Raw genomic sequence first — 22,865 nt, 5'->3', positions numbered from 1 at the left:
TCAACACTCGAAAAGTTACAATGAGGTCCCCCCACCCCATCCTTCTGAATTCCAACATGTACAGACCCAGAGCCATCATACGTTCCTTGTTTAATAACCCTTTCATTTCCAGAATCATCCTTGTGAACCTCCTCTGAACCCTCTCCAATGCCACCATATCTTTTCTTAGATAAAGAGTCCCAAACTGTCCACTGTTCACAATACTCAAGGCGGTTCCTCACTAGTGCCTTATAAAGCCTCAGCGTCACATCCCTGCTCTTATATTCTTGATCTCTTGAAATGAATGCTAACTTTGCATTTGCCTTCTTCACCACTGACTCAACCTGCAAGTTAACCTTTAGGGTGTTCTGCACAAGGACTCCTAAGTCCCTTTGCATTTCAAATTTTGGATTTTCTCCCCGTTTAGAAAATAGTCTGTACGTTTATTTCTACTACCAAAGTGTATGACGATGCATTTTCCAACATTGTATTTCATTTGCCACTTTAACCTACTCCGGTTATTTTGGGAAAATTTAAATCCGCACTCTCAGAACCCTATTGCTTTTAGATTTTCAACAACTTGATTACATGTCTATTTCTCTAATTCCCACTGACTGTTGGCGAGTTTAAAAAGTAATATCATTCTTTAATTAGACCATAAGACATGAGAGCAGAATTAGTCCATTTGGCCCATTGATTCTGCTCTTGTCAAAGAGGTGATTTGATATGAGTATATCCTATCAGTTGAAACAGGTATGAGTTCAGGATATCCTCTTCCATTATGTTACCCCAAATGAGCAGTGCATCTCCCCTCACCTTTTGCAATCCCCCTTATCAGGCTTGAAACTTGTATACCCTGGAATGCTCATTTTTATTTTTGATACAGTGCGGAATAGGCCCTTCTGGCCCTTCGAAAGCGTGCCGCCCAGCAACCTCCCAATTCAACCTTAGCCTAATCATGTGGCAGTTTACTATGACCAATGAACCTACCAACCGGTACCTCTTTGGACTGTGGGAAGAATCCGGAGCACCCGGAGGAAACCCACGCGATCACGAGGAGAATGTGCAAACTCTTTACAGACGGCAGCAGGAATTGAATCCGGGTTTCTGGTACAGTAAAGCATTGTACTAACCCTCGACACCTAAGCTGCCAGTTCTGCCCTTCTTTCAAACATCTTTCCGTAATTGTGTTTTTAAATACTTATTTAGAAACTGAGTGTGCCTAGCTCCACCACCCACTCTGGCATTTTTTTCATATTCCTGTCATACTTTGGGTGAAAACTTTCTTCTTGGATCCCTTCTGAACTTTTACACTTTCAAACTTATCCCCTCTAATTTTAAAATCCCTCTCTGTTGGTGAAAAGTTACCTATTACCTACTATACATCTAATCCCCTTGTAATTTATAAACCTCAATCATGTCCTCCTTCAGCCTTCTTGTCAGAGGTAGAAATAAATAACAGCTAATGGCTTATATTTTTATTAATCGAAGCAAATGTTGTTGGACTAAATAGCCAACACCCAAAAGCATAGTTACATACCTATACTGTGGTCCTCTGGTGCATTCTGAAATTCATTGTGCATCTGCTGCACAATGCCCTTTGATGTGTTTCTTCTTAAATCGTTAAAGGTTTCTGGTCATCCGTCGAGAAAAACTGATCCAGGAGCACATGGCAAAGCTCAAAGCTAATCCACGTCAGATTGAAGTTGATCCTGAGAGCTTACGATGGACGCCTTTAATCTTTTCAAACACGGTAGTGTCAGAGGAAGAGGAGGATGAAGAGGAGGAAGAAGAGACTCCAGCATTAAAGGTAACTGTTCAAAGGAGAAGTCAGTGTTCTTGTCAAGCAGTGGAAAAAGGCTCTCTGATTCTCTTTCTCATTGATGTGTCAGACAGCTAATATACACCATCTGAGCCAAGTGTTACCAGATATAAAACTAGCATCATAATTGTCAGAGAGAGTAAACTGTGACTTATATATTTACTTACTTGCTGCCCGTTCGTTACGCCACTGGTGTTTAGGGTGGCAATGAAGGTCCTCCATCTCTGGTGATGTTCAGGGCTTCCCTCGTCATGTCAGTAGCTTCCTCTCAGTTTTGACTACTGTGAGTCATGCAAGTCTTAGGTGGAGACTCAGGAAAACCGTTGTACTCAGATTTAGAAGGCTTCTCTATTGCTGTTTCCGTAACTATTTTGTTTTACCAGTCAGGGTTGTTAGCCCTGAGCTAAACCCCCGAACCTGGAGAACTAGTGGACCACTCTTAGTCTGGCCTCTGTTTGGTATGGGTGACCCTACTAAGAGCCAAAGCTTAAAGCCCTGACTCCAGCCAACATAGCCCTCCAGGTCATTGATGCATGCAAGTTTCCAAACCATGACAAGGTTGTGGTCCTCTTGGAGGACATGGTTATTTAATTGCACATTAAATAAGCAGATGTTGTACCTGACTCTACATTTACTTGTTATCATCCTAAACTTTAATCCACTTAATTTGGCCTCAGTTATCACACAGTTGTGCTTGTCCTAAGATTAAATATGTTGCAATACAGAACCATAATACTCCAGTAATTTCCTCTGAATCTAGCAAAAATAGGGTTTGATTTTATCCCCTCTGCATGTGTAAGTGCGCTGCATTGTCATCAGATGGCAGCAGACGCAATGATATTTTACATGGTCCTCACTTGTGTGGGAGTTGAATGTAAATGTAACACTATTCAGATTTGTAACTTGTAAAGGATGGGTCAAATATGCTCTTGTCCAAGCAGTTGAATCATAGTGTTGAGTACGTTTTAATGGATTTGACCTCCTGATACTTTTCAAGGCATCACTGGAAAACTAAATTGACTTTGTTCTGTAACCAGTTCTATTCAGAATCTACAGCACAGAAGTAGGCCCTTTAGACAATCTATTCCATGCTGAACCTGTTCTGCTTAGTACCAGTGCCCTGCACCTGGACTATAAAGCATGCAGCAAGGGTGGAATTTCATCTGAACTATTAAGCACAGTAAATCTCCTCTGTGCCTTGCCTCCACAACCACCAAAACTTTTGCTGAAAAGGTGACTCTCTCCCAAGAGATGTGCAAACATCATTGTGTTCCAAAAAAACCAAGGGTGATCGAGGAGACCGCAACATTTTAGCGTCAGTTAAAAAACCTTTGCCAGAGTGAGTTTAAAGGTTTACCATTGGCTGACAGTATAATATGTTGGCACAGTGTTGCTTCAGAGTATGACAGACATGATGTTTTTCTAATATCTCCAAGAAACACGAACGGCTTTGGTAAGTTCTCCAATATGCTGAGCTTTTGTGGATCTTACCAGAGTATTGAACATTTTGAGTACAGTTGGTTCCTGTCAAGCCTTTGGCTGTTCCATCAGAATCAGATTTACTGTCACTGATATTTCATGAAATTTGCAATTTTGTAGCAATAGTACAGTACATGACAAAAACTTATGTTGCAAAATAAATAGTGCAAAAGACAAATAACGAGGTAGTATTCATGGGTTCAGGGATCATTCAGGAATTTGATGGTGCTGAGAAAGAAGCTGTAATTTAAACATTGAAGGTGGGCGTAGAGGCTCTTGTACTTACTCCCCAGTGGTAATAACAAATAAAGGGAATGTCCTGAGGATCTTTAATGATGGGAGCAACCTTCTTGAAGCACTGCTTCTTGATGTGGCTCAGAAGGATAGGGAAAAGAAGAAGGCTGCAGTAATAAGGGACTCTATAGTTAGGGGGTCAGACAGGTGATGCTGTGGACACAGGAAAGAAACACGGATGGTAGTATGCCTCCCTGGTGCCATGGTCGGGGATGTTTCTGATCACGTCCATGATATCCTGTGAGAAGGTGAACAGCCAGAGACCGTGGTACGTATTGGTACCAACAACATGGGTAGGAAAAGGGAGGAGGTCCTGAAAACAGACTACAGGGAGTTAGGAAGGAAGTTGAGAAGTAGGACCTCAAAGGTAGTAATCTCGTAATTACTCCCTGTGCCACGCGACAGTGAGTATAGGAATAGAGTGAGGTGGAGGATAAATGCGTGGCTGAGGGATTGGAGCAGGGGGCAGGGATTCAGATTTCTGGATCATTGCGACCTCTTGGGGCAGGTGTGACCCGTACAAAAAGGACCGGTTGCACTTGAATCCCAAGGGGACCAATATCTTGGCAGGGAGGTTTGCTAAGGCTATTGGGGAGAGTTTAAACTAGAATTGCAGGGGGCTGGGAACCAAACTGAAGAGACGGAGGAAGGAGCGGTTGGCTCACAAATAGAGAAAGCTTGGAGACAGTGTGAGAAGGAGGATAGACAGGCGATAGAGAAGGGATGCACTCAGACCAATGGTTTGAGATGTGTATTTTAATGCAAGAAGTATCATGAACAAAGTGGATGAGCTTAGAGCATGGATCAATACTTGGAGCTATGATGTTGTGGCCATTACAGAGACTTGAATGGCGTAGGGGCAGGAATGGTTACTTAGAGTGCCAGGCTTTAGATGTTTCAGAAAGGACAGGGAGGGAGACAAAAGAGGTGGGGGTGTGGCACTGCTGATGAGAGATAATATCACGGCTGCAGAGAAGGAGGAAGTCATGGAGGGGTTATCTACTGAGTCTCTGTGGGTGGAAGTTGGAAACAGGAAGGGGTCAATAACTCAACTGGGTGTTTTTATAGACCACCCAATAGTAACAGGGACATCGAGGAGCAGATAGGGAGACAGATTCTGGAAAGGTGTGATAATAACAGGGTTGTCGTGGTGGGAGATTTTAATTTCCCAAATATTGATTGGCATGTCCCTAGAGCATGGGGTTTAGATGGGGTGGATTTTGTTAGTGTGTTCAGGAAGGTTTCCTGACACAATATGTAGATAAGCCTACAAGAGGAGAGGCTATTCTTGATCTGGTATTGGGAAATGAACCTGGTCAGGTGTCAGGTCTCTCAGTGGGAGAGCATTTTGGAGAGATAGTGATCACAATTCTATCTCCTTTACCGTAGCATTGGAGAGGGATAGGAACAGACAAGTTAGGAAAGTGTTTAATTGGAGTAAGGGGAAATATGAAGCTATCAGGCAGTAACTTGGAAGCATAAATTGGGAACAGGGAAATGTATGACAGGAATGTGGCAAATGTTCAGGGGATATTTGCATCGCGTTCTGCATAGGTACGTTCCAATGAGACGGAATGGATGGTAGGGTACAGGAACCGTAGTGTACAAAGGCTGTTGAAAATCTAGTTAAAGAAAAGAAAAGCTTACAAAAGGTTCAAAAAACTAGGTAGTGATAGAGATCTAGAAGATTATAAAGCTAGCTGGAAGGAGTTTAAGAATGAAATTAGGAGAGATGGAAAGGGCCATGAAATCCAGAGCAGGATTAAAGAATACCCCAAGGCATTCAACAATTATGTGACGAGCAAGAGGATAAGACCTGAGAGAATGGGACCAATCAAGTGTGACAGTGAAAAAGTGTGGAACCGGAGCAGAGAGCTGAGGTACTTAATGAATACTTTGCTTCCGTATTCACTACGGAAAAGGATCTGGGATATTGTAGGGATGACTTGCAGTGGATTTAAAAGCTTGAGCATATAGACATTAAAAAAAAAAGGATGTCCTGGAGCTTTCAGAAAGCATAAAGTTGTATAAGTCTTCGGGACCGGATGGGATGTACCCTAGGCTACCGTGGGAGGCGAGGGAGGAGATTGCTGAGCCTCTGGCGATGATCAATGGGAATGACGGAGGTTCAGGTGGATTGGAGTGTTGCAGATGTTATTCCCTTCTTCAAGAAAGGGAGTAGAGATAGGGATAGAAATTATAGACCAGTGAGTCTTTCTTCAGTGATTGGTAAGTTGATGGAAAAGATCCTGAGAGGCAGGATTTATGAACATTTAGAGAAGCATAATATGATTAGGAATAGTCAGCATGGCTTTGTCAAAGGTAGGTGGTGCCTTATGAGCCTGATTGAATTTTTTGAGGATGTGACTAAACACGTTGATGAAGGTAGAGCAGTAGATATAGTGTATATGGATTTCAGCAAGGCATTTGATAAGGTACCCCATGCAAGGCTTATTGAGAAAGTAAGGAGAAATGGGATCCAAAGGGATCTTGCTTTGTGGATCCAGAATTAGCTTGCCCACAGAAGGCAAAAAGTGGTTGTAGACAGGTTATATTCTGCATAGAGGTCGGTGACCAGTGGTGTGCCTCAGGGATCTGTTCTGGGACGGCTTCTCTTCGTGATTTTTATAAATGACCTGGATGAGGAAGTGGAGGGATGGGTTAGTAAATTTGCTGATGACACAAAGGTTCAGGGTGTTGTGGATAGTGTGGTGGGCTGTCAGAGGTTACAGCAGGACATCGATAGGATGCAAAACTGGGCTGAGAAGTGGCAGATGGAGTTCAACCCAGATAAGTGTGAGGTGGTTCATTTTAGTAGGTCAAATATGAAGGCAGAATATAGTATTGATGCTAAGACTCTGTCATTGTGGAGGAGCAGAGGGATCTTGGGGTCTGAGTCCATAGGACACTCAAAGCTGCTGTGCAGGTTGACTCTGTGGTTAAGAAGGCATACGGTACATTGGCCTTCATCAACCATGGGATTGAGTGTAAGAGATGAGAGGTAATGTTACAGCTGTATAGGACCCTGTTCAGACCCCACTTGGAGTACTGTGCTCAATTCTGGTCACCTCACTACAGGAAGGATGTGGAAACTTTCGAAAGGGTGCAGAGGAGATTTACAAGGATGTTGCCTGGATTACGAGAGTAGATTGAGTGAACTTGGCCTTTTCTCCTTGGAGCGGAGAGGATGAGAGGTGACTTGATAGAGGTATATAAGATGATGAGAGGTATTGATCGTGTGGATAGTCAGAGGCTTTTTCCCAGGGCTGAAATGGCTATCATGAGAGGGCATAGTTTTAAGGTGCTTGGAAATAGGTACATAGGAGATGTCAGCAGTAAGTTTTCTATGCAGAGAGTGGTGAGTGTGTGGAATGGGCTGCCGGCGACGGTGGTGGAGGTGGATACAATAGGGTCTTTCAAGAAACTCCTGGACAGATACGTGAAGCTTAGAAAAATAGAGGGCTATGGGTAACCCTAGGTAATTTCTAAAGTAAGTACATGTTCAGCATAGCATTGTGGTACGAAGAACTGTATTGTGCTGTAGTTTTTCTATGTTTCTATGATGTCTTCGATGGTAAGGAGTGTTGTGCCTGTGATGGAGATGAGTGAGTCTACAACCCTTGGCAGCCTCTTGTGAGTCTGTGATAAGCCAGTCAGAATGCTCTTGACCATACATCTGCAGACATTTGAAAGAGTGGTGACTTTATTAAGGATGAGGTTTAAGAGTACTTGGTAAAATAGGCCAAAGTCAGCATGGTTTCCTTAAGGGGAAATACTGCCTGACAAAGCTGTTGAAATTCTTGGAGGCAATAACTGGCAGGATAGACAAAGGAGAGTCAGTGGATGTTGTTTACTTGGATTTTCAAAAGCCCTTTGACAAGCTGATGCACACGAGACTGCTCAACAAGAACCCATGGTATTACAGGAAAGATACCAGCCTGGATTGAAGATTGGCTCATTGGCAGGAGACGAATAAGAGGATGTTTTCTGGTTGGGTGCCAGTGACTAGTAACGTTCTGCCAGTGACTGTCAGTGTTAGGACCGCTTCTTTTCACATTACATGTCAATGATTTGGATGACAGAATTGATGACTTTCTGGCTAAGTTTGCAGACGATACAAAAATAGGTGGAGGGGCAGGTTGTGTTGAGGAAGCAGGGAGTTTGCAGAAGGATTTAGACAGAGTAGGAGAATGGGCAAAGAAGTGGCAGATGAGTGACAATGTAGGGAAGTGTATGGTCATGCACCTTGATAAAGGGAATAAAGACATAGACTATTTGCTGAACGGTGAGAAAATCCAAAACCCAAGAGGTACAAAAAGACTTGTGCAGGATTCCCTAAAGGTTAACTTGCAGGTTGAACCAATTTTAAGAAAGGCAAATGCAATGCTAACATTCATTTTAAGAGGATTAGAATATAAAAGCAGGGATGTAACGCTGAAGCTTTATAAGGGGGAACGTCGACTTAGACCATGAGAGGCCTGTGTCGGGCATTTTCATGCCTTACAAGGCGCAGATTGGAAGTCTGTGTGGGGCGCCACTCCTCGCACAGACACTGGAGTAATATGTGATTAAGTGCCTTGCTCAAGGACACAAACACATTCCCCTCTCTTCATAAGGCATTGGTCAGTCTGCACTTGGGATATTGTGGACAGTTTTGCGTCCCTCATCTAAGAAAGGATGTGCTGCCATTGGAGAGGATTGGGAGGAGGTTTATGAGAATGATCCCAGGAATGAAGGGCTTAATGTATGAGGAGCATTTGATGGCTCTGGGCCTGTACTTACTCAAGTTTATTAGAATGGGGCAGGGGCGGAGGGATCTCAATGAAGCCTATGAAATATTGAAAGATTTAGATAGAGTGGATGTGGAAAGGTGCTTTCCTATAGTGGGAGAGTCTAGGACCAGAGAGCACAGCCTCAGAATAGAAGGATGCCCCTTTAGAGCAGACATAAGGAGTAATTTCTTAAACCAGATGTTGGTGAATCTGTGGAATTCATTGCCACCTCTAGTTGTGGAGGCCAAATCATTGGGTATATGTAAAGCAGAGGTTGATAGGTTCTTGATTAGCAAGGGTAGCAAAGGTTATGAGGTGGTATGGTAAGGCAGGAGAATGGCGTTGTGTTATGGTCTTAAACCAAATCTCCTCAAACTCCAAATGAAGTAGAGCTGTTGGCATGCTTTTTTGTGATTGAATCAAAGTGTTGGGCCCAGGACAGACCCTCTGAGATGCTGACACCCGGAAATTCAAGCTGATTCCCTTTTCCACCACTGACTCCCTCAATGAGAACTTACGTTCGTTCTCCCAACTTCCCCTTCCTGAAGTCCACAATCATTTCCTTGTTTTTGCTGATGTAGAGTGCAAAGTTCAAAATAAATTTATTATCAAAGTACATACAGGTCAACATGTGCAACCCTGAGATTAATTTTCTTGCAGGTATACTCTATAAAAATCCCTGATGGGAGTTAGATGCGGACTCCCAAACAGTCGGAAAGATGTGGTGTAGAAATTACAACGGGACATAGAAAATGCATCCCAACGTGAAATGTTACAATAATATTGGGGATCTCAATATGCAAGTAGATTGGGAAAATCAGGTTAGTGCTGGATTTCAAGAGTGGGAATTTCTGGAATGCCTATGAGATGGCTTTTTAGAGCAGCTCGTGGTTGAGCTCACTAGGGGATCAGCTATTCTGGATTGGGTGTTGTGCAATGAAACACAATTGATAAGAGAGCTTAAGGTAAATGAACCCTCAGGGGCAAGTGATCATAATATGATTGGATTCACCCTGAAATTTAAGGAGGAGAAGCTAAAGTCAGTATTACAGTGGAGTAAAGGGAATTACAGAGGCATGAGAGAGGAGTGGGCCAGAATTGATTAGAAAGTAACACCGGCGGGGGATGACTGCAGAACAGTAATGGCTGGAATTTCTGGAAGCAATTCGGAAGGCACAAGTTATATGCATCCCAAAAAGGAAAAAAACATGCTAAAGCAAGATGACGCAACTTTGGCTAACAAGAGAAGTCAATGCAAACATAAAAGCCTAAGAGACGGCATATAATAGAGCCAAAAAAAATTTTTAAATCAACAGAAAGCAACTAAAAAAGTCATTAAAAAGGTAAAGATGGAATATAAACGTAAGCTAGCCAATAATATTAAAGAGGATATCAAAAGTTTCCTCAGATACATAAAGTGTAAAAGAGAAGTGAGAGTGGATATGGGACCACTGGAAAGCAATGCTGCAGAGGTAGTAATAGGGGACAAGGAAATGGCAGATGAACTGAATAAGTATTTTGCATCAGTTTTCACTGTGGAAGATGCGAGCAGTATGATGGAAGTTCCAGGTGTCAGGGGTCATGAAGTGTGTGAAGTTACCATTACTAGAGAGAAGTGAAAGGTCTGAAGGTAGGTACTGTAAGTCATCTGGACCAGATGGTGTACACCCCAGGGTTCTGAACAAGGTAGCTGAAGAGATTGTGCAGGCATTAGTAATGATCTTAAAAGAATTATTCGATTCTGGAATGGTTCCCGAAGACTGGAAAATTGCAAGTGTCACTCCACTCTTCAAGAAGGGAGAGAGGCAGAAGAAAGAAAATTACAGGCCAGTTAGTCTGACCTCGCTGGCTGGTGGTGTAGTGGCATCAGCGCTGGACTTCAGAGCGAAGGCTCCCGAGTTCGAATCCAGCCAGCTCCCTTGCACACTTTCCATCCGTGCTGGGTTGAGCGTTGAGCTAGCAACTCGGCCTCGTAAAAATAAGAAAGCCTGCTAAAAAAATAACGCCGTCATGACGGCGTCCCGATGACTGCACTGGGAGTTAAGGACTTTCTTCTTCTTCTTCTAGTCTGACCTCAGTGGTTGGGAAGATGCTGGAGTGGATGTGGTTTCGGGATATTTGGAGGCACATGATAAGATAGGCTCTAGTCCCTTGGATTCCTCAAGGGAAAATCTTGCCTGACAAATCTGTTGGAATTCTTTGAAGAAATAATAAGCAGGATAGACAAAGGGGAATTGGTTGATGTTGTATACTTGGATTTTCAGAAGGCCTTTGACAAGGTGCCACACATGAGGCTGCTTGACAAGGCTGCAAGCTTATGGTATTACAGGAAAGATTCTAGCATGGATAACCAGTGGCTTATTTGCAGGAGACAAAGAGTGGGAATAAAGGGAGCCTTTTCTGCTTGGCTGCCAGTGACTCGTGGTGTTCTACAGGGGTCTGTGTTGAGACCGATTCTTTTCACGCCACATATCAATGGTTTGGATGATCAAATTGATGGCTTTTTTGCTAAGTTTGCATACAGTACGAAGATAAGTGGAGGTCATGTAGTTTTGAGGAAGTAGAGAGGCTACAGAGGACTTTGACATTATAGGAGAATGAGCAAAGAAGTGATATATAGAATACACTGGTGGGAAGTGTATAATCATGCACTTTCATAGAGAAAGTAAAAGGGAAGGCTATTTTCTAAATGGAGAGAAAATGCAAACAATTGAGACGCAAAGGATCTTGGGAGGCAAATTCAGTGTTAGCATTCATTTCAAAGGGACTAGAATATAAAAGCAAGGATGTAATGTTGAGACTTTGTAAAGCACTGGCGAGGCCTCATTTGGAGTATTGTGAGCAGTTTTGGGCCCTTTAGAAGGATGTGCTGAAACTGGAGAGGGTTCAAAGGAGGTTCACAGAAATGATTTCAAAATTGAACAGCTTGTCATATGAAGAGCATCTGATAGTTCTGGGACTGTATTCACTAGAATTCGGAAGAATGAAGGGTGACGTCAGTGAAACCTATTGAATGGTGAAAGGCCTTGATAGAGTGGATGTGGAAAGGATGTTTCCTGTGGTGGGAGAGTCTAAGACCAGAGGCCACAGTGTCAGAATATAGGGTTGTCCTTTTAGAATGGAGGTGCAGAATTCCTTTAGCCAGAGAGTGGTGAATCTGTGGAATTCATTGCCACAGGCAGCTGGAGGCCGAATCATTACATCTATTTAAGGCAGAGGTTGATAAATTCTTCGTTGGTCAAGCATGAAGGGATACGGGAGGAAGGCAGGAGATTGAGACTGAGAAAAAAAATTGGATCAGACATGATAAAATGGCAGAGCAGACTTGATGGGCCGAATGGCCTAATTCTACTCCTATATCATATGGTTTTATAAATCCAATGACCATAATAGAATCAATGAAAGACTGCACCAACAGTGTGGGCAACCATGGTGAAAAAGAAAACAAACTGTAAAAATACAAAAAGAAAGAAGGAACGAATTAATAAATGAATAAACACTACAAACAATGAGAACATGAGATGAAGGGTGCTTGAAAGTTAGTCCATTGGTTGTGGGAGCTGTTCAGTCATGGGGCAAATGAAGTTATCCTTTCTGGTTCAGGGCCCTGATGGTTGAGGGGTAATAACTATACCTAAACCTGGTGATGTGAGCCCTGAGGCTCCTGCATCACCTTCCTGATGGCAACAGCGAGAAGAGAACATGACCTGGGTGGTCTGGGTCCCTGATGAAGGATGGTGCTTTCCTGTGACAACGCTTCATGTAGTTCTGCTCAATGGTGGGGAGGGCTTTACCCGTGATGGACTGGGCCATATTCACTACTTTTTGTAGGATTTTCCATTCAAGGACATTGCTGTTTCCATACCGCGCTGTGATGCAGCAGTCAATATACTCTGCACCACACATCGGTGGAAATTTATCAATGTTTTGATGTCATTCTGAATCTTCACAAACTCCTAAGGAAGGAGAGGTGCTGCTGTGCTTTCTTCATAATTGCACTTGCGTGCTGGGCCTAGGACAGATCCTCTGAAACGATGATACCAATGAATTTAAAGTTGCTGACCCTCTCCACCTCTGATCCCCCGTGAGGGCTGGCTCATAGACCTCTAGTTTTCTCCACCTGAAGTCAGTAATCAGTTCCATGTCTTGCTGAAATTGAGTAAGATTTTTTGGCACCATTCAGACAGAGTTTCAGTCTCTCTCTTATATGCTGATTCTTCACCATCTTTGATTCGGCCTACCGCAGAGGTGTCTGCAAACTTAAATATGGCATTGGAGCTGTGCCTAGCCACACAGCCGTAAGTGTATAGTGTGTCGAGATGGGGGCTAGGCACACCTGTGCTGATGGAGATTGTGGAGAAATGTTGTTGCCATTCCGAACTGACTGGGGTCTGCAAGGAAATCGAGAATCTAATTGCACAAGGAGGTACTGAGGCCACGGTCTTGAAGCTTATTGATTAGTTTTGAGCAGATGATAATATTGAATGCCAAGCTATAATTAATCAAGGAGATCATGATGTGTGTACCTTTGCTATCCAGAGTTGAGTGAAGAGCCAATGAAATGGCATCTGCTCCGGGTCAGTTGTAGCAGACGTAAGTCGTTGTTCAGACGGGAGTTGATATGTTTCATCTCCTTCATCATTTCATCACCGTGGATGTAAGTGCTACTGGACAATAGTCACTGAGGCAGGTTACCATGCTCTTCTTAAGCACCAGTATAATTGAAGCCTGCTTGAAGCAGGTGGGTTCCTCAGACAGCCAAAGCGAGAGGTTGAAGGTCTCAGTGAACACTCCAGCCAGTTGATCTTTGTTACAGCCTGGGTTCTCAGGAAGTAACACCAAGGAGTTGGCCCACAACAGGAATTGCAAACAAAAGATATTTATTAAATTAAAGTTAAGGTAAAGGGAAAAAGGATGTTGTGCGGTGTGGTAGTGCTGGCTGCAGGGTGGGAGATAGGGAGGTGGGAATGGTCTACCAGCAGGTACTGACAGCGGAAGGGTCATTGCAGGTGTCCCAGGGAACTGCAACACAGGTTAAAGTGAAAACACAGGCCAGGAAATGTACAGGACACAACACCCCATCCTTAGAAAGGTTGCTCAGGCGCATCCTAAAGCTACCCCTAGTGCTTTACTCCTTATGAAAGATAAGCTGATGATGTTGCCCAGACACAAGACAGAGAAAGGTTGGGTTCTGAAAATTGAATGAAGTCACAGTTCATCACTCAGTTCTGTGGTATATTGAACAAAGTAATCACAAGCAAAGATCTAATTTTCTGTAGCAGACCATCTAACACTTTCCCACTATTTGGGCTCCATTTCACTGGCTTTCAAAAGGTAAGATGAAAGTATTATCTTTCCTCCAACTAATGTAATTATACCGAGATTTTGCTGCCGGCAGAGATTCAGGTCATGCCTTACTAAGGAACAGAACAAGTGAGTCACTTGATATGCACTTGTGTCTCAATCAAGGTACCCATTCTATTAGTTTTACACTCTTTAATGGGGGCTGGTAGTGATTCAAGAGTTAAGAGGAAAACCCAGATATGAAAGTTAATTCATTCCCTAAATATGATTTATTTGCAACAGGATGAAAACGCGGGCGATTTGTGGGATAAGAAGGAACCCAATGGTTATGCACCAGTCCAGAATGGTAGGCAGATGGCATCGTGTGCCTCAAGCTGCAAAACTCGGCAGGATGTCTCCCCGGAAGGCCCTGTGCCTAATGGTGAAAACAAAAGGAAGCATTTCACTGAAAGCAGTGAAGAGGAGGAGGAAGATGGTGAGGATGAAGAAGGTGATGAGGCGAGGCCAAGTTCTCCACCTGTACTCACCAAACCTGCACTGCGTGGCGTAAAGAGGAAGGTAAGGTGGTGAAAAGTTGCTTTTTGTTTTCCAGAGTAAAAGGATTCTACTTTGTACTCTTTTTTTTTTGTCCAATAGCACAAAATGTGTCTAAGAATTCACATGAAACTTCGGTTGTTTTCTTGATAACTGCGTAAGGTAGTAACCATTATACAGATGGAATAAATGTAAAGTTTTTTAGAGATCATCATGTCATGAATGCCACTTGGAGAGTGAAGTTTAACAGCATTACTTACACAGTTGATTGCTGGAGTCTAGAATGCTTAACAGTGTTTACAGTGTTCAAGGTAAAAAGTTGCATTTTTAAGGGAAAACTGGATAAATACTTCAAGCAAAGGGGAATTAGTGATTGTGAGAAAGAGTAAAACAAAGGAATTAGTTTTAAGTTGTACAAATGATTAGTAAATCTCCTCCTGCAGGTACAGTGGTCCAGTGCTATACTTACCTGTCTTCAAAAATTTGCCAAATGGCATCCTCCGACTATTCGTGTTGCCTTCTTTAAAAAAAACTCAGTTCTGACTGGCCTATGGTTTAATAGTAGTTCAAAAGGCTAATCTGTGTGTGAGTATTCTGCAGGATACTCGGCCAGCTCCCCTTAAACCTGAGCAATATTCTTCGTATCCTTTCTGCTGTTCTAAGCATAGACTTGAACATAGGAAGTAGAAGCAGCAGTGGACCATCTGACCTGTCGAGCCTGTTCCATCGTTCAGTCAGATTATGACTAATCCGGCAATGGTCTCAGCTCCATTTACCTTCCTTTTCTCCATACCCTTAATTCTCCTACTATGCAAAATTCTGTTTAACTATATCTTAAATATATTTAAATGGGTAACCTCTACTGCTTCCTTGCATAGCAAAGTCCACAGACTATTAACAAAAATGTCAACTATTCATTTGGTTCGAATGCCGTGCTTCTTAGTAGCCTGGCCATTTTGAACAAGGCTCTATGTTTTGTTGTTCGGGAAAGAATTATTTATCTGGTCATTCTATTTAGGAAAATCTCCTCCAATTTATAGGTTTGTCCTCATGGTCACAATGGAGCACTCTTAACTGAAAGGATAGAATGGGGAAAACTTGTGAAATACAGCAGGGTAGCAGTTAACATAAGGCTTCACATCACCAGCGATTGGGGCTGAAATCTGTGAGGAGCTTGTATGCTCTCCCCATGACCATGTGGTTTTCCTGCAGGTGCTCTGGTTTCCTCCCACACTCCAAAGATACACAGGTTAGGGTTAGTAAGTTGTGGGCATGCTATATTTGCGCCAGAAGCAAGACGACACTTGCCTGCCCCATAACATCCTCAGCCTGTGGTGGTGGACACATACAGTGCACTTTACTGTACGTTTCAATGTTCCTGAAACAAATAAAGCTAATCTTTATAGGTACGCAGCAATATTAGATGGTTGCAGAACCTTACAAGAAGTGGCAAATCTACAGTGGCAGCAAATAGTTTTCAAACCCCTGTAAGGCAGGGCTGCTACCATGGAGTTGGACATCCAGAAACATGAATAAGTGGTTTCATGGGAGAATTACAGTAGGACAGGGATGGAGGTACAACCTTGCATCTCCTTATGTCTTCTGTTATTCCTTTCCTTGGTGAGAAAGGTCAGGGATTGTCAGATACGTCACTAGTAATAAGCCTTTGTCTTCACAAAAAGTGAAACCTGATTACAGTTTCTGCACATTAAATACAGCAAATAATTTGCAAAGAGATCATGCCAAACTAGTTAAATGCCAATCCAGATGGTCTCATGAGTGCCGATATTTAACAGCCATACTGTTAAACACTTGGTTTAACACTTTCATAAATATCTTACATGGAGTCATAGACAACACAGCACAAGAGGAGGCTCTTCAGTCCATCTAGTCCCTGCTGAACCATTTAAACTGCCTAGTCCCATCGACCTGCAGCCAGACCATAGCTCTCCATACCTCTACCATCCATGTACCTATTTAAGCTTCTCTTAAATGTTGAAATCGAGATCACATACACCACTTGTGCTGACCACTCATTCCACACACTCATGACACTCTGAGTGAAGAAGGTTCCCTTTATATTCCCCTTAAATTTCTCACCTTTCACCCTTAACTCATGACCACTAGTTGTAGTCCCACCCAACCTCAGTGGAAAAAGCCTGCTTGAATTTACTCTACCTGTACCCCATCATAATTTTGAAAATCTTTATCAAATCTCCCCTTAATCTATGTTCCGAGGAATGACGTCCTAAGCTGTTCAATCTTTCCTTATAACTCAGGTTCTCCAGCCCTGGCAACATCCTTGTAAATTTTCTCTGTGTTCTTTCAACCGTATTTACGTCTTTTCTGTAGGCAGATGACCAAAGTGCATACCCAAACCTCACCGATACAACTTCAACGTAACATCCCATCTCCTGTATTCAGTACTTTGATTGATACAGGCCAATGTGTCAAAAGCTTTCTTTATGATCCTCTCTACCAGTGATACCACGTTCAGTGACTAAGGGGCCTGTATCCCCAGATTCCTTTGTTCTACAACACTCCTCAGTGTCCTAACATTCACTGTGTACTACCTACCCTGGTTGGTCCTACCGAAGTACAACACAGACATCAGCATCACCCATTACTTCTCCTGTCTTAAATTTACAGCTTTAGTTATTTCATCCAATCCCAATGTTGAATCCTGGTGGTTTTTTTTGTGATCCAGAGGCTCAGAAGTCAAGAATGAGGCATAAAACCTGTTGCTTTTGGCCATTTCATTAAGTGTTACGAGAACAAAAGGAAGAGCCAAGAGAACAAAGAAAAGAAAGTCATGGTCATCTCATGCTCAGACTAGAGATCAGAAAATTCCAGTGATAACAATTAACATATAAAATAGTCAGGTTCAAATGTTGTGACCCCTACTGCAGAAAAACTGAGAAGCTTTTAGAAAAATGCAGAAGCAACTATACTGCAATTACTAGAAAATTCACTGAATAATTACATGTATAGTGTGTAGGTGATTATATAAAACTGCAAGAAAGCCGAGGAAAGTTAGACTACAAGGAAAATACAAGAAAAAAATTTACAATTTCAGAGATATCACTTTCAGAGATGTTCGTAGGGATACCAGCCTTGGCAGCCAACTTGACCATGCCAACCAAGTTGCATAGCTGAAATAGTCTCATTTGGCCCATATCCCTCTGAGGCTTTTCTATACAAATATATTCTAAACATTGTAATGGTGCCTGCCTCTACCACTTCCTCTTGACAACTCTTTCTACACCATCCTCTGTGTGGAAAATGTTGTCCCTCAGGTGTCCTATAAATCTTTCCCCTATTATGTCCTCTAGTTTCAGATACCCCCACCCTGGATAAAAGGTTGTCATCATCCACCTCATATATGCCACTCGAATTATACTTTATACTTTATTGTCGCCAAACAATTGATACTAGAACGTACATTCATCACAACGATATTTGATTCGGCGCTTCACACTCCCTGGATTACAAATATTAAATATTAAAAATAGTTAAAATTAGTAAATATAAAAAAATTAAATTATAAATCATAAATAGAAAATAGAAAAGGGAAAGTAAGGTAGTGCAAAAAAAAAACCGAGAGGCAGGTCCGGATATTTGGAGGGTACGGCCCAGATCCGGGTCAGGATCCGTTCAGCAGTCTTATCACAGTTGGAAAGAAGCTGTTCCCAAATCTGGCCGTACGAGTCTTCAAGCTCCTGAGCCTTCTCCCGGAGGGAAGAGGGACGAAAAGTGTGTTGGCTGGGTGGGTCATGTCCTTGATTATTCTGGCAGCACTACTCCGACAGCGTGCAGTGTAAAGTGAGTCCAAGGACGGAAGATTGATTTGTGTGATGTGCTGCGCCGTGTTCACGATCTTCTGCAGCTTCTTCTGGTCTTTTGACATCTTTAGTATTAGCCTTTCATGATAGTGAATTGTACATTATTGATACCTGATGGAATTACAGCAGGTTAATGGGTTAATTCATAAATAGTTTTCTGTGACAAAAATAAAGAAAATGTCTTTTATATATAAGTGAGCCATTTGGTTCTGGACTACATTACCAGGGTGAATAGTGGAGGCAGATTGAATTATTACATTCCAAAGAGAGCTGGATAATTATCTGAACAGAAATAATTTTTAGAGCTGTGCAGATGAGATGGGGAGTAAAACTTGTTGGACTGCTTTTGCATAGAAATATTACAGGCTCAATGGGCCAAGTGGCCCTCTTCCAAATTGCAAACATTTTGTGATAAGGAGAATTAAAAAGGTATCCTCTACACCATCCAGTCAAAATTTCTGAATTTATTGGAACAGGTGCAGGAAGAAGCAACTCAATCTCTTGAATTTACTTCACCATCTAATGAGGTCATGATTGTAATCTAAATTACAGATTACTGTCTTTTCCAGTGAACTTTTAACCCCTCTGCTTGTCAAGAACCTATCTTAAAGAGTTATAGAGCATGGCTCTATAGCAGACATACAGCCCCTTTGTTCACTGAGTGCCCACCCAGCTAATCCCAATTTCCTGTGTTCAACCCATATCTTTCTAAGCCCTGCCCCTCCATGTACTCATCCCAGTGCTTCTGGAATGATATTATTGTAGCTATCTCAGCCAGTTTTTCTGGCAGATAACTCACCACCCTCTGTGGATTTCAAAGTTCAAAGTAAATTTTATTATTTGTTACCATACCCAAGATTCAGATTCATTTTCTTGCAGGCATACAAGGCTTATAAAAACTAATCAACCCCTTGGAAATTTTCATGTTCATTGTTTTACAACACTGAATTACAGTGGATTTAATTTGGATTTTTTTGACATTAATCAACAGCAAAAGACTCTCTCGTGTCAAAGCGAAAACATTTTTATCAAGTGGTCTAAATTAATTACAAATGTCAAACAGAAAATAATTGATTGCATAATTTTTCACTCTCTTCATGTTAGTACTTAGTAGATATAGTTTTGGCAGCAATTACAAACTTAAATCTGTGTGGATAGGCCTGCAACAGCTTTGTACACCTGGACACTGCAATTTTTCCCCATTCTTCTTTACAAAACTGCTCAAGCTCTGTCAGGTTGCATGGGTATTGTGACTGAACAGCCCTTCTCAAGTCCAGCCACAAATTCTCAACAGGATTGAGGTCTGGACTCTGAGTTGGCCACTCCGGGACATTAACTTTGTTGTTTCTTAAGCCATTCCTGTGAAGGTTTGGCTTTATGCTTGGGGGTCATTGTCTTGCTGGGAAGCAGATCTTTTTGCAAGTTGCAGTTCTCTTGCAGACAGCATCAGGTTTTCCTCCAGAATTTCCCTGTATTTTGCTGCATTCTTTTTACCCTCTACCTTCACAAGCCTTCCAGGGCCTGCTGCAGTGAAGCATCCCCACAGCATGATGCAGCCAAACATAGCATTTAGTCTGATTGCTAAAAGACTCCATTTTGGTTTCATCAGACCATAGAGCCTTCTTCCAGCTGACTTCAAAGTCTCCCACATGCCTTCTGGCACCTCTAGCTGAGATTTCATGTGAGTTTTTTCCAACAGTGGCTTTCTCTTTGCCATTCTCCAATAAAGCTGTGACTGGTGAAGCACCAGGGCAACAGTTGTTGTATACCCAGTCCCTCCCATCTCAATCACTGAAGCTTGTAACTCCTCCAGAGTTATCACAGGTCTCTTGGTGGCCTCCCTCACTAGTTCCCTTCTTGCACGGTCACTCAGTTTTTGAGGATGGCCTGCTCTAGGCAGATTTATGGTTGTGCTATATTCTTTCCATTTCTTGATGATTGACTTAACTGCACTCCAACAGATATTCAGTGACTTGGAAATTTTCTTGTATCCATCTCCTGACTTGTGCTTTTCAATGACCTTTTCAGTTGGAGTGGTCTTTTGTCTTCATTGTGTAGTTTTTGCCAGGCTACTGACTCACCAGCAGCTGGACCTTCCAGACACAGGTGTATTTTTACTACAGTCAATTGAAGCACTTTGATTGCACACAGTTCTCCAAAAACAGATCTTCATTTAACTAATTATGTGACTTCTAAAACTAATTGGCTGCACCAGTGATGATTTGGTGTGTCATATTAATGGGGAGCGAATACATAAGCAATTATTTTGTGTTTTGTGTAAGTAATTTGGATCACTTTTTAAAAATATGTTTTCACTTTGACATGAGTCTTTTTCTGTTGATCAGTGTCAAAAAAGTCAAATTAAATGTAAAACAATAAAACATGAAAACTTCGAAGGGAGGGTGAAAACTTTTATAGGCACTGTATACAGGGAAAATTACAGTAAAGAAATATAATAGAATCACCGATAAACCATGAATAAACAAAAACGGATAAATCTTGGTCTGCCTTAAAAAAATTGAAAGGTTCTATATACATTGGCCTTTCAACAAGAGCTTTCCAAAGATTCCCAGCCCTCTGAGCAAAGAAATTTCATCTTATCTTTATCCCAGGGAGAAATATCTTTAAGGCAGGGGTTTGCGACCTGGGGCCCACAGACCCCTTGCTTAATGGTATTGGTTCATGGCATAAAGAAAGTTGGGAACCTTTAAGACAAGTAAAATTTAAAGGAGATATGTGGGATCATTTTTATGTACACAGAGTGGTGGGTGTCTGGAGGTCACTGCGAGGGATAGCAATGGAAGCAGAAATTATAGAGGTTTTTAGATAGGCATATGAATATATGGGGAATGGATCATGTGCAGGTAGAAACTGAAGTTAATTTTTCATCATGCTTGGCACAGGCATCCTGTGCTGTATAGTTCTAGGTAATAAGGTGACCCTCTGATTTTGAATAGTGACCCCCATAAGAGGAAACATCCTCTTCACTTCCTCCTTGTTGTCATTTGGGACCTCTGCGAACGTAAGAATGTGAAACATCAAAGAAATACCAGCTACCTAGCTTGTAAGGTCATGGAGAATCATCTTTGTTACCGAATGAAAAGAATTATCAGAAGTTTTTTCATATTTTTGAATGACACTAGGTGGCAGTGTTTGCCACATTTTGGTGCTGAGTGAGTTTATTGGATGAAAAGAAATTTAATCCTTTGTTCACCTTACTCCACTGTCACAAGCTGGTAAAATAATTTTGATTTTGCTGGTTATAAACAGCATGGGCACTGCTGTGTTTCACCTGAAGTTGTGAGTTGGTTTATGTCGGGTATTGTACTATTCGGCACCATTATAGCAGAGAAGGGAGAATTTACAGTTTGTACTTTTGGAAGTTTTTCCCTTCCCTGCTTTAGAAGTCATTTAACCAGAAGTTCCATGGTGAGGTGTAAAGTTGGGAGAGGTAGGTAAAGGTTCATCTGTAGCACTTAGAATAACATAAACTGGTGTAAAATGGTACAAAAAATAAACACATCAGCATACATTTATGAGACTTATCTGTGACTATTATTGTGAAATTTTTAAAGAGGTAACTAACACAATAAGTGAAGGACAGCTCGATGTGCAGGAAGTGAGGATAATGTATTTGCAGTGATTGAGAATTAGTTGTTGGACAGAAAGCAAAGAATGTAAATAAAGCCTTCACAGATTAGTGGGCTGTGACTAGTGAGATATTGCAGTTAACCGACCACAGCTATTCACTTTCTGTATTAACAATTTGGCTGAGGGAACTAAATGTTTCTGGTAATACTGAAGGTAGGTGGGTTTGAGTGTCTGGAGGAGAATGTATGCAGGCTTCAAGGGGATATGGACCGAGTGAAGCATTTAGGTGAGAAATGTAGGCTTCAAGAGGATATGGACCAAGAGAGCAGGTAGGAGAGAAACATAGCATTCAGGGGGAATTGAACCATGAGAGTAGGTAGGTGAGAGCAGTGTAGATGGAATGTAATATGGTAAAATGTAGAGTCCTTCATTTTGTGCACAAAATAGACAGTGTATTTTCTAAGAGGCTCGGGACTGTGTAGCATATCCAGTGGGGCCTTAGGCATTCTTGTAGATAGGTCAGCAGAAGCCAACTTAGAGTTGCAGCAGATTATTGATTGGGCAAATAGTGTATTTGTTTTCATTATTAAAACATACAGGATTAAGAATGCTTTATCACAATTGGATAGGTACTTAGAGGACAGTGTATAGCTTGGTCTCCTTGCCTAAGAAAGGAAGTAATTGCTATTGCAGGAATATAGCAAAGACTCGCTAGCCTAGTGCCAGCGATTGTAGCTTTACACTGTGAGGGGAGATTAAGTAAACTTAATACAGAAATCTCGAGTTCATGGGATATCTCTTCAAAATTGCAATGTTCTTACAGAGCTAACAGGTTGGATGTAGGGAATTTGTTGTTCTAATATGAGGGGCTACAGTCTTTGACTAAGGAAAAGGAAAGGTACGTCGCATCCGGAGTTTCTCCGGTTAGTGGATGATTTCCCTCCACGCCTCTCTGACGTAGTGGGGAGCCATTTAAGACACAAGTTACAGCAGTGGTTTGCCATTGCCTTCTGCCGGGTTAGTTTTCCAAAGAGATCGCCAGCTCGTAACCCAGCACGGATGGAAAGCCACTACACCACCAGCCGGGTCCTTTGACTAAGAGACGAACTATTTAGGAATTAGATGAGAATTGCTTCACTCTTAAGGTGGAGGATCTTTGGAATTATCTACCCCAAAGGTCCTTAGAAGCTTATCTGTTGAGTTCATTCGAGAGCGATGTGGGGACGGCGCTGAAAGGTGACTCTAAGT

General features: G+C 42.0%; 1 protein-coding gene across 2 annotated transcripts in view; it reads left to right on the top strand.

Annotated features, from left to right (window-relative positions):
• The window catches only part of LOC140201864 (histone acetyltransferase KAT6A-like), a 198,848-nt gene that overhangs the window by 166,350 nt on the left and 9,633 nt on the right, over positions 1-22,865 (top strand). For both annotated transcript variants that reach the window (XM_072266610.1, XM_072266609.1), the window contains exons 14-15: positions 1,609-1,789; positions 13,933-14,208. In XM_072266610.1, coding sequence (XP_072122711.1) covers positions 1,609-1,789; positions 13,933-14,208 — 457 coding nt within the window. The remainder of the gene's footprint in view (positions 1-1,608; positions 1,790-13,932; positions 14,209-22,865) is intronic.

Source organism: Mobula birostris, chromosome 8 (genome assembly GCF_030028105.1).
Source record: "Mobula birostris isolate sMobBir1 chromosome 8, sMobBir1.hap1, whole genome shotgun sequence".
NCBI lineage: Eukaryota > Metazoa > Chordata > Chondrichthyes > Myliobatiformes > Myliobatidae > Mobula > Mobula birostris.
This window is presented reverse-complemented; position numbering and strand designations above follow the sequence as displayed.